At 38.5% G+C, this 13,866-nt stretch overlaps 2 protein-coding genes across 6 annotated transcripts in view; both read right to left on the bottom strand.

Moving 5' to 3' along the window:
• The window catches only part of ATP7A (ATPase copper transporting alpha), a 177,869-nt gene extending 175,374 nt beyond the window's left edge, over positions 1-2,495 (bottom strand). For 4 of the 5 annotated variants that reach the window (XM_027053780.2, XM_015084279.3, XM_027053781.2 and 1 more), the window contains exon 1: positions 2,273-2,431. The gene's annotated coding sequence lies outside the window, so the exon portion shown is untranslated. The other variant, XM_053202514.1, reaches the window with a different exon arrangement.
• A 4,148-nt stretch (positions 2,496-6,643) lies between these two features.
• Positions 6,644-12,085, bottom strand: LOC106986098 (cytochrome c oxidase subunit 7B, mitochondrial). Its single transcript, XM_015084284.3, has 3 exons — positions 11,927-12,085; positions 8,458-8,582; positions 6,644-6,843 (listed from the first exon to the last, which is right to left on the bottom strand). The coding sequence occupies exons 1-3, from the start codon at positions 11,964-11,966 to the stop codon at positions 6,766-6,768; spliced, it is 243 nt and encodes an 80-aa protein (XP_014939770.2). The 5' UTR covers positions 11,967-12,085; the 3' UTR covers positions 6,644-6,765.
• Between the last annotated feature and the right edge of the window lie 1,781 nt (positions 12,086-13,866).

Below are 13,866 nucleotides of genomic sequence, written 5' to 3'. Positions count from 1 at the left end.
AGATTGTATATGTTAGTTGATTTTTGCTCATCACTCCCTTTCCTTTTCAAATAAATTTTACTATTTCTGCATGCATCTTTTCAAAGAAAAACAACCTTCTGCATTAGAGACCAGAGATGTCTCTATCCTTTGGGGAGATTAGTGTTTAATCTAACCCTACCTGGAGGCCAAGAATCAAGATCTTTCTAAGACTATGATTGGAAAAGAATAGTTTCTATCATATTAAGAAGACCAGGCGAGAAATCAATTTGGAGAAAAAGAAATGCAGAAATTCATTGGGGAAATCCTGGAACAACTTCTGGCTTCAGACACCGATGTTATTCATTCCCAGAAATGTAAAAATTGATTCCAAATACATTTAAGTTATAACAGTCAATCAGAATTAAAATACAACAAACTTTAAGAGGAAAAAAATGAGAGAGACAAATCAAGAAACAGACTTTTTCTTCTTTTTTAAGTTTATTTTGAGAGACAGAGAGAGTGAGAAGAGGAAGGGCAGAGAAAGACAGAGGGCGAAAGAATCGCGCTGGCTCCTCACTGTCAGTGCAGAGCCTAATGTGGGGCTCAAACTCATGAGCCGTGAGATCATTACCTGGGAGCTTAATTACCTGAGCCACCCAGGCACCCCAAGAAACAGACTTAACCATAGGGAACACATTAATGGTTACTAGAAGGGAGGTGGGTGGGTGGGGGGGATAGGTTAAATAGGTGATGGGGATTAAGGAGTGCACTTGTGATGCGCACTGGGTAACGTATGGAAGTGTTGAATCACTATATTGTACACCTGAAACTAATATAATACCATATGTTAACCAAATTTAAAATTAAAGCTTAAAAAAATTAAAGCTTAAATGAAAATATATAGCAAACTTTATTTTTTCTCTTAAATTTGAGTTTACATCTGACTGAAATCTCATACATTCATGCTGCTTTTGTCATTTCATGCATTTTTTCTATATATAAGCTTTTTTGTTGGCTGGAGGGTAGCTGGATATGGTTGTGAGCTTACCAGTTTTGGAGCCTATATGTTTTTTCCTTTAACAGCAATATCTGAGAGGATGTGGCTGTGTTAGAAATAGGGATGTTGATGTACAGTGTGTTGTTGGATGTCCTGCATCTTTCCAGCCCCCTAAGCCTCGGCTCGTATTTTTTCTTCTACCTGGGCTGCCCTCCCCTACTTCCATTCCTGCAAAGTTAAGTCCTACCCAACTTCAAGGCCCATCTCAAATGCTCCCTTCCCTGCATTCTCATAACACTTTCTCGTTCTAACGTACAATGTTACTGAGATGAAATTAAAAGGATGTACCTGTCTTTCCTATACATTGTGAAACCCTCTAGTACCAAAAAACCCTCTCATGTCATGAATGTAAACACAAGAACGTTTTAAAAATAAATAAAATCTCAGTTCAAAATATCCTTTTAAAAGGATGAGATTTTAAAAAGATTTTTAAAAAGTAAGAGGATGAGATAAGCAGTCTAGTTATTCAATCAGTGGGGCTGCTAGAACCCACTGACTTCATAACTGAACTCAACTAACTTGACTGCAAACTCACTTGAGGCCAGGGACTCTGTCCTATTTCTTGCCTATACTCCATACCACCCCCACACCTCGATATCACCCAATTCGATGTCCTTCACACATTAAGACTCAATACAAAACCGTATTACTGTAGATGAAAAGACTCTAAAACAAAGATCAGATGCTAAAATACGAACTTGTGAAGCAATGAAAGAGTTGTTGGTGCTTAGGATAACCTCAACGTCTACAACAAAAAGTGTCAAAGATAAAGGTACCACAAGGGTGTGACAAGTATGGAGAATAACTTTACTGGGAAGCGGGCCGAATGAACAAAATGAAATAAGAACAAGAGCGTTCTCTCAGTTTAGCTTATGCTCCCAGAGAGAGACAAGAAGCAAAATAATTTTTCACTTTATTTCATTAATTATGGTCATCAGTACATGTGACTTCCATACAGGCACAGACCTTCTCATATCTTTAATTAATTAGGTAACACAGGCCACTGGATGATCAGAACACTTTCGCAGGAGGGTACAAGGAAAATGACACGGGTCAGTACCCAATCTCCCCTCCATTATGCCCTATTAGGAGGGGTAAAACATGAGCGAGGTAAATACCTGAGTTGTGAAGAAGTGAGCGTTTGGGGATTGCCCCCAGATTAAAATGACCCTCGGTACACTCGGTAGTACAGACTGACAGTACAGAACACCTCTCCAGTAGAAAGGAACGACGGGAAGCCGGTATAGGACTTACCTGGTTTATTTTTTCCTATGGTTAAACGTCGGGAGCTACGCAGCCCGCGGCAGCGACAAATGCACGCGCAGGCTCCAATCTAACACACCCGGAGAAGAAGCAATAGTAGCGGCGTCCGGAGGGAGGGGGAGGGGGAGAGGGAGAGGGGAGCGCGGCGGCGGCAGCAGCACTCACTTGGATTCTGTTTCTCCACCCTTAGCCTCCCGGGCCTGCGGCCTTTACCCTTCCCTTCCTTACTCCCCCCCCACTTCCGGGTGACGCCCAGGCCGGAAGCAGGGCCTGAGACGCGAAGAGAGGGAGGCGTCACGTGAAGGGCAACGCGAGCCCTAGAATCAAGCTTCTCCCGCCCCCTACTGCCCTTAGGCTGACACGCAGCCCCTGGCTGAAGTCTTTGCCTTGGCAAGAGAGCCCTCCAACCCGTTCCATCACCAGAAACAAAACAAAACCCCACCAAAGCCTGTGTCATCTAACCAGACAGAAAGTGCCATAAACCTCCTTGTAAATCATCTTGTACATAGTTCAGCCTTTCCCAGCATGAAATTAACGTGCTGCTGATAGACTGTGTAGCCTAACTCCAGATGCAAATGCCAGAACTATGAATTTGCATTCGTCCTCCATTCAAAAATGATCTTGGGATGCCTAGGTGGCTCAGTCGGTTAAGCGTCCAACTTTGGCTCAGGTCATGATCTGGTGGTTCACGACTTCGAGCCCCGCATCCAGCTCTGTGCTGACAGCTCAGAGCCTGGAACCTGCTTCAGATTCTGTCTCTCTCCTTCTCTTTCTCTCTCTGCCCCTCCCCCGCTCACTCTCAAAAATAAATATTTTTTAACAATTTGTAAAAATGATCTCAAGATTTTTTGACTTTTTATTCATGCTTTTGAATTCATAATCTTTATGTGTCAGTACGTTACAGTTGGGGCAGGCATCGCACCTCACACTACCTTCAATATCACCATCCTAAAGCTTCGAACCACTTGCCCATTTATCCATTCACTTGCCGATCTTCTTAAAAACCTAGAGGATTCCAAGGATGTAAAGATATTAGACTATCACCATGAGTTCGGAAAGAAATGAGATGCATAAAATGTAGCAAGACCATGCAATAAATAAGCAATACAGAATTTGAGAAAAATATACTTTTAATCCTGTTTGCCCATTTCAACATTTAAAAAACGGCAAAATCCTAGGATTTTTAAAACTATGAACATTAAGAGGTACAGGCTCCCTTTCACTAAATTCAAAATGAGATATGGTCTTTTCATATCTCCTTTCATTGAATATCTGTCATAAGATATAGAGGGAAATTATAGATTATTTTGCATTTTCAATCCAGTTCCTGGGGAGCACCTGGGTGGCTCAGTTGGTTAAGCGTTGGCCTTTGGCTCAGGTCATGATCTCACCATTCATCAGTTTGAGCCCTACATTGGATTCTCTGCTGTCAGTGCAGAGCCTGCTTCAGATCCTCTGTCCCCCTCTCTCTCTGCTCCTCCCCCACTTGCACTCTCAAAATTAAAATAAACATTAAACCCAGTTCCCATAAAAGTATCAAGTCCAATAATGTTGCCAAATTCGAACTAGTACACAAGGTATACATATTAAGTTAATATTTGTAAAAGGCTTAGCAAAGTGGCACACACTAAGCATATTTAAATACTGATAAACTAATTTCCATGCCACCTGTTTTCAAACTCCTATTAATCCTTGACAGGCCACTTAAAATCGCCCAAGATTTAAATTTTAGGCCTACAATGAAGTATTTCAGAAAGGATTATTCCTTCTCCCCTATACCTATACACATATATGAAAAAATTATCTTCAATATTCCTAACCTTCCCAGCCATTTAGTTGTAACTGTCAATCGTGTACAACCTTGCGTCACAAATTCAACCCCAAATTTAAAATCTTTAAAAATCACATGAAATTAAGATGGCTTTTAAGTGAGCTTCAAATCATTAGTAAGTTGGTTTGTAACTACAATATTAACAATTGTGTTAAGCTTTCACAGAAATTCACTAAAAGGCAGAAATCATAAAGCTTTATCAGAGTACCAAATTTACCAGCTAATTTTTATGTAAAGTTTATCGTTATGAGCTGCAACTCTCTTATCATGTACATCCTTAGTGATTGAGCCTTTCCCTTACTCTAAAACACCTCACATCTCTAAATGCATAATCCCTAATCCCCCTAATCAGTGCACAAGCATACCAACAGTTTTTTTTACAATTAGTATACTGAGCTTTCAAATAGAAGGGAGTGTCTTCAGGAAGTAATCAAGTTTTCTGGCGGTGAGCAGATAGTAGGTGCCCCCAAAATGCTTATAAAGTGATATTAAGATCTCCAATAGTCACAAGGGTGAGAACTCAATATCTGTGCCTCCACAATTACCACAGTACCTAGTTCTAAATAAGCTTAATAAATTAGAAGAACAGAAAACATTGTAATTTACGGTCAAATTAATTGAATTCATGATATTTACCCTAATTTAAAAAATACTTTCTAGCCTTCAACAAATAACATTTAAAGGATTGGCAATGCTTCTAAAGTCACTTACCTAAATTCTTCAGACAAACAGATTTTTGATAGGAAGACTAATTTGACAACCTTCCCAATCTAGGTATTAAAACTTTCAGTGATGTTCTGGGATAAACTGAGTGTGTTTGTGAGAGGATAGACCTTTGAGTACACTAGGGAGGCTGCAAGGTCAGAACACTGTGATGACACAAACTAATTTAGACTTCTACTACTGCTTCATTTCTGGTAGTGGCCATGGCAGTTTTACTTTATATTATTATTTTTTATTTAATTTTGAGAGAAGACAGATTGTGAACAGCAGAGAGAGAGAGACAGAATCTGAAGCAAGCTCCAGGCTCTGAGCTGTCAGCACAGAGCCCAACAAGGGGCTCAAACCCACAAACTGCGAGATCATGACCTGAGCCACCCAGGCACCTGGCCATGGTAGTTTTACAATTACTCATCAGGACAAGATTAAGTACAAAATAAAGTTTTAAAAGTCTGTTCAGACATGCCAACTACCACCACCAGACTTTATCACACAGAGAAACATATATGTTGGCAAATGGACAAGTAGACATTTTTAAATTTTTTTTTGCCTATAAGAGCTGGCAACACTTATCTGACAAAGTGGCACAAATCATATTGAAAACTGTGTATAGTCGTTAGTAATCCTCAATAAAAATTTAGTAATGAAGAGGTAAATAATCTAACGGAAAGTTAAAGCTTCCTTAAAGAAATGTTTATTTTACTTAATCACATCTCAGGGCTACATGCATTTGAACACTTTAGTCCTGTTTTAACATTCTTTCTAAATATAGTGTTCATTCAAATTTTATCAAATATAGGCACTATTACATAGTTACTAATCTGCAACATAGTTTGCAAGGACATTCAACTTATTTTTCCTACTCAATGAAATTACTTACTGGCTTTGATGCATTTTGCCATAAGAGCATTCTTCTAGTATTTCATACAACAGGTAAAAATTTTTCTGATGTTTGGTTACACATACATCCTTACCTACATACATCAGGTAAATTTGGCAATGCCTAAAAGCCACTTACCTGATAACTTACTTTAGGTGAGTGAATTTAGGAATCTCTAATTTAGCTAACATAGATTACTCCACTGAAATTCCATTTTCTGCTTATTTGAGCACTATCAACAAACATGAGGCTTTTTACGCCTTCAGCCAAGGAATTAACAAAGCACCAATGTGCTTCAAACATAGATGTTTTCTTCAGTTAGCATCTTACACATAAAATCCAAAGTCATACTGAATTCAGGATAATACATGCATCAAAAGTTCGTATAATTACAGGATGCCAACAGGTCACCGAAAGTAGCTGGTTAAGTGACAATAAACCATATTTGACAGATCCTTTAATAGCATCACAAACATCCTAAATAAATATAATGAAAGATCCAAAGCTCTAAGATGAATGTGCCAACAGAGCCAAAGAGCTAGCTAATCTTCAGACATCCTAGGAGTTCATCTGATAGGATCACTCTTCCCTTGGGTCTGGTGACACCCCAAGTTCTCTTGGCAGGAGGAGTAAAAAGGACTTAATTCCAATTCCAAATATACATATAAATTAGAGGTAGAAAGCAATATGCATATCAATATCTGGGCACTCAAAGATGACCTAAAGTAACTCTGAAATCACTTATTCATGAACTATAAGCCTACTATAAAGTTGACTTCCAGGTGATAGCCAAATTTTCCTTTCATAACACCTCATAAAGAAAAATTATTTAAGAAATTATAATGCATCTTCCTTTAATAGTAACACAAAGGTTAAATAAATGAAAAGTGATCAAGCTTGGTTTCATTACAAAAGAAACAAAATGACAACAAAGGTTTCAAATATACTTTATTTCTTCAATCAGGCCATATTTTAATGGGTGCACAGTGCTTTTACTTGGCATCAATTAGGAGTTGGTTTTGAAACAATTCATTATTACACCAGCTGGGATGACTACTGATCTCTCCATTCCTTTGGGGTGACTCTGCCAACAGGGGACAGGTTCCATTCTATTCCAATTTGTGTTGCTGTCTGTAAGAATTAAAATGCTATCAGTTATAAAAGTTTAAACCAGAGTCCACTCTCCCTTGGAGACCATTTCTTAAAAGTGACAAAGGTATTCTACTCTACAGGTTAAAAATACACAGAGACTCAGCTGGGATATATAGTGCCCACTATGTAAGCCAAACCTAATTGCTGTCCTAATTCTCCAGAGCAGTACTCTTCAATAGAACTTCCGGAGATGAAAGAAATGTTCTAGATCTTCATTGTCCAACACAAGAGCTACATATGGTTACTGAGCAACTGAAATGTGGCTAATATGACAGGGCAATTGAATTTTTAATTTAATTAACTCAAATTTCTACTTCACATTTCTGTAACATCTCCTCAAAACATTGCTTCACTCAACCACAACTACCTAAATACTGCCAAAGAGCACTTTTGTAATATCCTTTCAAGGAACACCACTCCAAAAGTGCCCCTAATCACACATTTGTTCAAAATCTATTTACTCTTCTAATTAAGTAAACACACCTATTTAATGGTATATTTAAGGAAGGTTAAAACAAGAATAAAAAGCCCCATTAATAAATATCTTTGTTTATTAAGGTAAGGATTTATACGTATCTTTTAAGAACAACTTATATATTTATCCCACTTTTAACCAGCAAGTATATAAACTGGTAAGCAGATTGTTACATGTAAGATGTAAAAAACTATAATAGTGAAAACAAGTCACTTTTACATCTCATCCATCAAAAATGTTGTACTCTGTTCGGAGGGCAGAACTTTAGAAGAGAAACTGATTAAGTGAAGGAAGGTGACCCAAGATGGTGAAAACCCTGGAAACCACATAACAAAAAGTGATTAACAGAACTAAGGATGTTTAAGAGAAGATCCAGGAGACATGATAGCAATTTTCTAGTATCTAATGGTTGATACATGAAAATGGGATCAGAATTTCTTTGGCAAGAAAATGATGGGTAAAATATGAATGCTTAATGCTATGGAAGAAATTCCTGCACTGGGTGGTTAATTACATCAGAAAATCTCTGAAGTCCCTCTGAACAAGAAATGTATACTACTATGTGAAAACATTTTGAATTCATGAACTAAATAGGAATGAAGGGGCGCCTGGATGGCTCAGTCAGTTGGGCAACTGACTTCAGCTCAGGTCATGATTTCACAGTTCGTGGGTTCGAGCCCTGCGTCGGGCTCTGTGCTGCCAGCTCAGAGCCTGGAGCCTGTTTCAGATTCTGTGTCTCCCCCCCCCCCCCCGCCCCTCCCCCACTCACGCTCGCTCGCTCTCTCTCTCTCTCTCTCTCTCAAAAATAAACAAATATAGGGGCGCCTGGGTGGCGCAGTCGGTTAAGCGTCCGACTTCAGCCAGGTCACGATCTCGCGGTCCGTGGGTTCGAGCCCCGCGTCAGGCTCTGGGCTGATGGCTCAGAGCCTGGAGCCTGTTTCCGATTCTGTGTCTCCCTCTCTCTCTGCCCCTCCCCCGTTCATGCTCTGTCTCTCTCTGTCCCAAAAATAAATAAACGTTGGAAAAAAAAATTTTTTTAAAAATAAACAAATATATATATATATTAAATAGGAATTAAAAGCATCTAATATAGAAAATTATCAATCAATAGTACTTACATAAGCCCATACAGCAACACAGAAAGTGGCTCCACTAGCTAATACAGCATTACCGTATTTGTCATGGAAATCAGGTGTCCGTTTCTGGTGGCTCTGCCTTGCCATTGTTTGCTGAATGCTTTGAACTTAAAGGAAAAAAGAAATACAGAAACATATCTATCAATTATAAGGAAAAGAGAACATGTAACTGATACTGCCATCAGGAAAGCAAAGGAAGTTAACTCTATAGTATCAGGCACTTCAATAAAATGTTAAAACATATTGTAGCTAAAAGCAAAGTAGCGTACTTTAAAATGCATCAAAAATAAGATGAAATGACAGATGTATAGATATGTGAGAAACCAGGGGCACCTGAATGGCTCAGTTGGTTAAGCATCCGACTTCAGCTAAGATCATGATCTCAGAGTTCATGAGTTCGAGCACTCTGCTGTCAGCACAGACCCTGCTTTGGATCCTCTGTTTCCCTCTCTCTCTGCCCCTCCCTTGCTCATCCTCTCTCTCAAAAATAAACAAACATTAAAAAAAGATATGTGAGAAAACAAATATATCAAAATGTTAATTGTATCCATTAACATTAATTTGTATCAATAATTAATTTGAATTAATTTGTAATTTGTGTGTGATCATACAATTCTTCCAACTTTTCTATATGTCTGAAAATTATTCATAGTAAAATCTTGGGGGACAGGGAGTGCCTGGGTTGCTCAGTCGGTTGAGCAGCCAGCTCTTGATTTCAGCTCAGATCATGATCTTGAGGTTCGTGAGTTCAAGCCCCATGTAGGTCGTGGAGTCTGCTTGGGATTCTCTTTCTGTCCCTACCCCACTTGTGAGCTCGCACGCTCTCTCTCTCAAAAATAAATAAACAAACATTTAAAAATTAAAATAAAATCTTGGGAGATAAAAAGGACAGGTGGTGTCAGTAACATTCACTACAAACCTCTGGAACTTGGCTCCTATTCATTAATTTGAATGACTTAAATTTTCACTAGAGTTTACTCTGCAGTACTCAACAACTTACAACACCCTCAAAATGAATTTCAAATTAAAGCACACTAAATGTTTATCACCTTAAAATTACAAAAACAGGGGCACCTGGGTGGCTCAGTCGGTTGGGCGTCCGACTTTGGCTCGGGTCATGATCTCGCAGTCCGTGAGTTCGAGCCCCGCATCGGGCTCTGTGCTGACAGCTCAGAGGCTGGAGCCTGTTTCAGATTCTGTGTCTCCCTCTCTCTCTCTGGCCCTCCCCCGTTCATGCTCTCTCTCTGTCTCAAAAATAAATAAACGTAAAAAAAAATTTTTTTTTAAATTACAAAAACAAAACAAAACTAGAATAATCTTGATTTTTTCAAAAACAAATGAATACCATGCTAAAAGAAATGGGGTACATGAAAATGTGTAAAACACAGATCCTGTCCTCAAGTAACCTCCTAAATTAGAGGAGGATATGGGACACGCATACACAAACCACTGTACTACAAGTAGAATATTAGATAAACACTTTGAACAGAAGGTAGGATTTGGTTACATAGATGTAGGAAAGGGAAATGTGAAAAACGGCAAACAAAGAAAAGCCTAGTATATTAAAAAAGCAATTATGGGGGCACCTGGGTGGCTCAGTCAGTTAAGCGTCCAACTTCGGCTCTGCTCATCATCTTGTGGTTCTTGGGTTCAAGCCCCGAATCAGGCTCTGTGCTGACCTCTCAGAGCCTGGAGCCTGGTTCGGATACTGTATCTCCCTCTTTCTGCCCCTCCCCTACTCATGCGTGCAGCATGCTTTCTGCCTCTTTCTCTCAAGAATAAACAAACATTAGAAAAGGGGAAAATTAAAGAAAAAAGTTATGTTTGCTTGAAGGACAAGGTATACGGACAAGTAATGGGGGATAAAACTAGAAAGGATCGTTGGTAGAGGCAAAGGTTTTTGAGCAGAAGGACATTAAAACTTTGCGTTACTATTATTTTAGTAGAATGAGTTTTCAAACTGCCTCTGGAGGCACTTAGAAGAGCTTGGCAAAGAGCCCGAGACTGGAAAACGCGTATTTCCGGATATTTTTTTTTTCTTCCGAAGTAACAGGTCCTTATTGTTTTAGATCCTCAAATGGCACTACTTATGTAATTGTTGCCCATTCACTAGCATTTAAGAATTTAATAGCTTCTATGTGATAGAATGGGTTATCTCAGGATAGTTATTTGGCCATTAATGATTTCTCCTCTTAACTGCCTTACAGGTTTTCTTTTCACCTTTAGATACACTTGGGATGAGCAAATTTACAAACATTTCACTATATATTCTGCTCTAGAGCAGTTATTAAAAAGTGAGCATGTGACTTCCACATTGAAAAACAAACAAAACAACAACAACAAAAAAACCTCCCTTTCCTGAGAAGTACAGGCCGTACCAGCTCAAAGGGCAAATAGATTAAAATTACCAAACAATTCTGCAACACCTCATGACTTCAACATTCCGGTAACCCAAGTGGATTTCTTTAGACCTCTCCTCTGTTAACAAGAAATTTCTTGGTTACCACCTATTGGTGATCTCATATAATCCTCAACAATGGTATGAAGTAGGAATTATTTACTAAAACCCTATCTTACAAAGAAGGAAAATGAGGTTCAGAGAAAAATCATTTGCCCAAAGTGAAAGAGATAATAGACGTGGCTTTTGGAATATTGAAAACCCTGTTGGGTAACTATTGTTTTGGTTATTGTCAAAGCTGCTTCAGTGTTTAGAACACAATCTACTAATACCTCTAAATGACTCTGTAAACTGAAAATAACAAGATGGCTCAAGAAGCAATATGGTAATTGCTTAAGGTCACTTTCAATGTAAAACCACTGCTCACATTAGTCAAGGTCACCTTCACTGCAAATCAAGTACGTAAATGAATTTTTCTCTCCAATGTAATACATTCTCAATACATAAGGCTGGTCTCAAAATTCCCTGTACCTGCTTAACTTTTAGACAAGAAAAAAAAATTACAATTGCTTTCGAATAAGCTAATATTCACTCACTAACCTACAAACTACATAAAAGCTGCAGGGCCACCATTTAGGCTGTCACCTTGCAATGAAACCAGAGGAGAAGCTACATTTACAGTTTCCTTCCCCAGTTACAGGAATTGGGAGAGAAGGTTCTTCTCTTTCGGGGTAAGTGCACCCTCAAAGCTAAAGCTTACTAAGGGATTAGTGTCCACCAAGTGCCTCCTTCCCTGCAGTTGTACATAATTGAATAATAATAAAAAAAAAAAAACTGGGTATGTTATGACTCTGGTAACAGAGCGAGCTGGGAACCAAAACAGGAACTCTGCGTGATTAAGTTAATGCTAAGGACAGCTTTCCAATTACTTCGGGAGACTGCGCATTTAGAATTAGAAAGTGAGGATGAAGGTGGAGGGAAAGGGCACGAGAAACCATGAGGACAAATTGATAAAATGCAGTTGGAAATTATTTGCTCACAATTTTTGCTTACCTCGGAGACGACTGAAAGCGTTTCTGGCCATAGGAAACATCCTGAAGCTGAAGACAGAACGGTGCAAATGTAGCTGCTGATTTGCTACAATTTGGAGCCGTCCCCTTGCAAAGAGCCCTGAAAAACAAAATGGCTTTTTGCTGGATACTTTAATGAGATTTAATGAAATCTCGCGAGACCTTAAAAAAACCCTCTAGAAATTGTAATCTTCTTTACAGACAGGAAGGAAAAAGGCTTTCTGGGAGATGTAGTTCCACGCTTTGTGAGTGGTGTACGATGGTATTCAGTGAAAAATGAGAGAATCCTCCCCCTGCCCCCGTCTTGGAGCCAGGTTTAGAGCTCTACAGAGAGCTAAGACAGTGATTTTAGGCTGACACATCCAAGGCGCTAGCTTCAAAATAGTGTTTCAGAGTCTTTGAGCCTGTATCTCGCTCCACATTAGCAGTTCGTTTGGGTCCCCCGAACTTCATTTCTCTAATTTTTTTTTTGTCTCCTATTACTACATACTACTTTGTTTAACTTTTAATTTTGAAATGATTTAAAATTTAGAAAAGTTGCAAGAATAGTAAAGAGAAACTAGTAATATGTGGATAAACAACGTCATAATTGTAGAATCTTGAGGGTGGGTGTTCAGAGTACAGTTCTTTCACACTTTCTGTATGTTTGGATATTTTCATAATAAAATATAGGTGGTGAAGAGAACTCCTAAAACACCCATTGCCAAGGTACACCACTTGGATAATGTTTTGCCACATGTGTTCTCTCTCTCTCTCTCTCTCTCTCTCTCTCTCTCTGTCTATGGTGGGGGGCAGATCTGAACCATTTGAGAATAACTTGCATACATCATGTACTTTTACCTGTTAATACTAAAGGGTTCATTTTGTAAGAATAAGATATTCTATTACATAACCATAGTACAGTCATCAAATTAAGAAATTTTAGTATTGATACAATACAGCTCATATTCCAATTCACCAATTGTCCCAGTGTCTGTATCCAGAATTCAGTCCAGATCCCCATATTGAATTTAGTTGTTGTGTGTCTTTAGTTTCCTTTAAAATTGAATAGTTCCTCTGTCTTTGTCTTTTGTGGCATTAATGTTTTTGTCACTACCAGTAACCTTTATTCTCTCAGTTTTACATGTGAAGGAAGTGAGGAGCATAATCCTTAAGTGACTAGTAGAAGATCAAGATTAGTCAATTGTAAGTGGAAGAACTGGTAATGGACCTTCTGACTCCACAGGTCTGTGCTCTGTAATATCTTTGAAGAGTATAGGCCAATTATTTTGTAAAAATTCCCACAAATTGTGTGTGCTTAATGTTTACTCATGATTGAATTCAATTTATGCACTTCTGGCAGGAATACTACGTAACAGATGTGTCTTCTTAGGGCATCTTATCAGGAAGCATACAGTGTCCTATAATTGTCTCATTATTGCCAACTTTAATCATCTGGTCCAAAGAGTGGCTTCCAAGTTCCTACACTAAAGTTACTGGGGGTTTTTTCCTTTGTAATAAGTAATGTGAAAAATACATTGAGACCATGTGAATATCCTATTCTTGATCAAAATCTCACCCACTAGTTATTGTATCCATTGATGATTTTTGCCTAAATAAATTATTAGTGTGAAAGTTTCAAATGGTGATTTTCTAACTATCATTGCTTCTGTATTTAATAGTGGGTGTTCTGCTGTAGGGAGGAATTTTATCCCCTCCTCCATTTTATTTGTTCATTATCAGTATGGATTTGTGGATTCAACAGCTATAATCCATTACTAGCATGATTTATTTTAATAATCAATAGTCCCAGATGTGAACAGTAGGATTCCATTCAACCTGGTTTCTATGTATTTTTTTACATGACTTCATTATTTTTTTATCATGTGTTTATTTTCTGACATAAGCTGTTCAAGGTTCATCTTGTACTTTCCCTGCCATGGT

Source organism: Acinonyx jubatus, chromosome X, assembly GCF_027475565.1.
Source record: "Acinonyx jubatus isolate Ajub_Pintada_27869175 chromosome X, VMU_Ajub_asm_v1.0, whole genome shotgun sequence".
Classification (NCBI taxonomy): domain Eukaryota; kingdom Metazoa; phylum Chordata; class Mammalia; order Carnivora; family Felidae; genus Acinonyx; species Acinonyx jubatus.
Note: the sequence above shows the minus strand (reverse complement) of the source record. Positions and strands in the feature narration are given on the sequence as shown.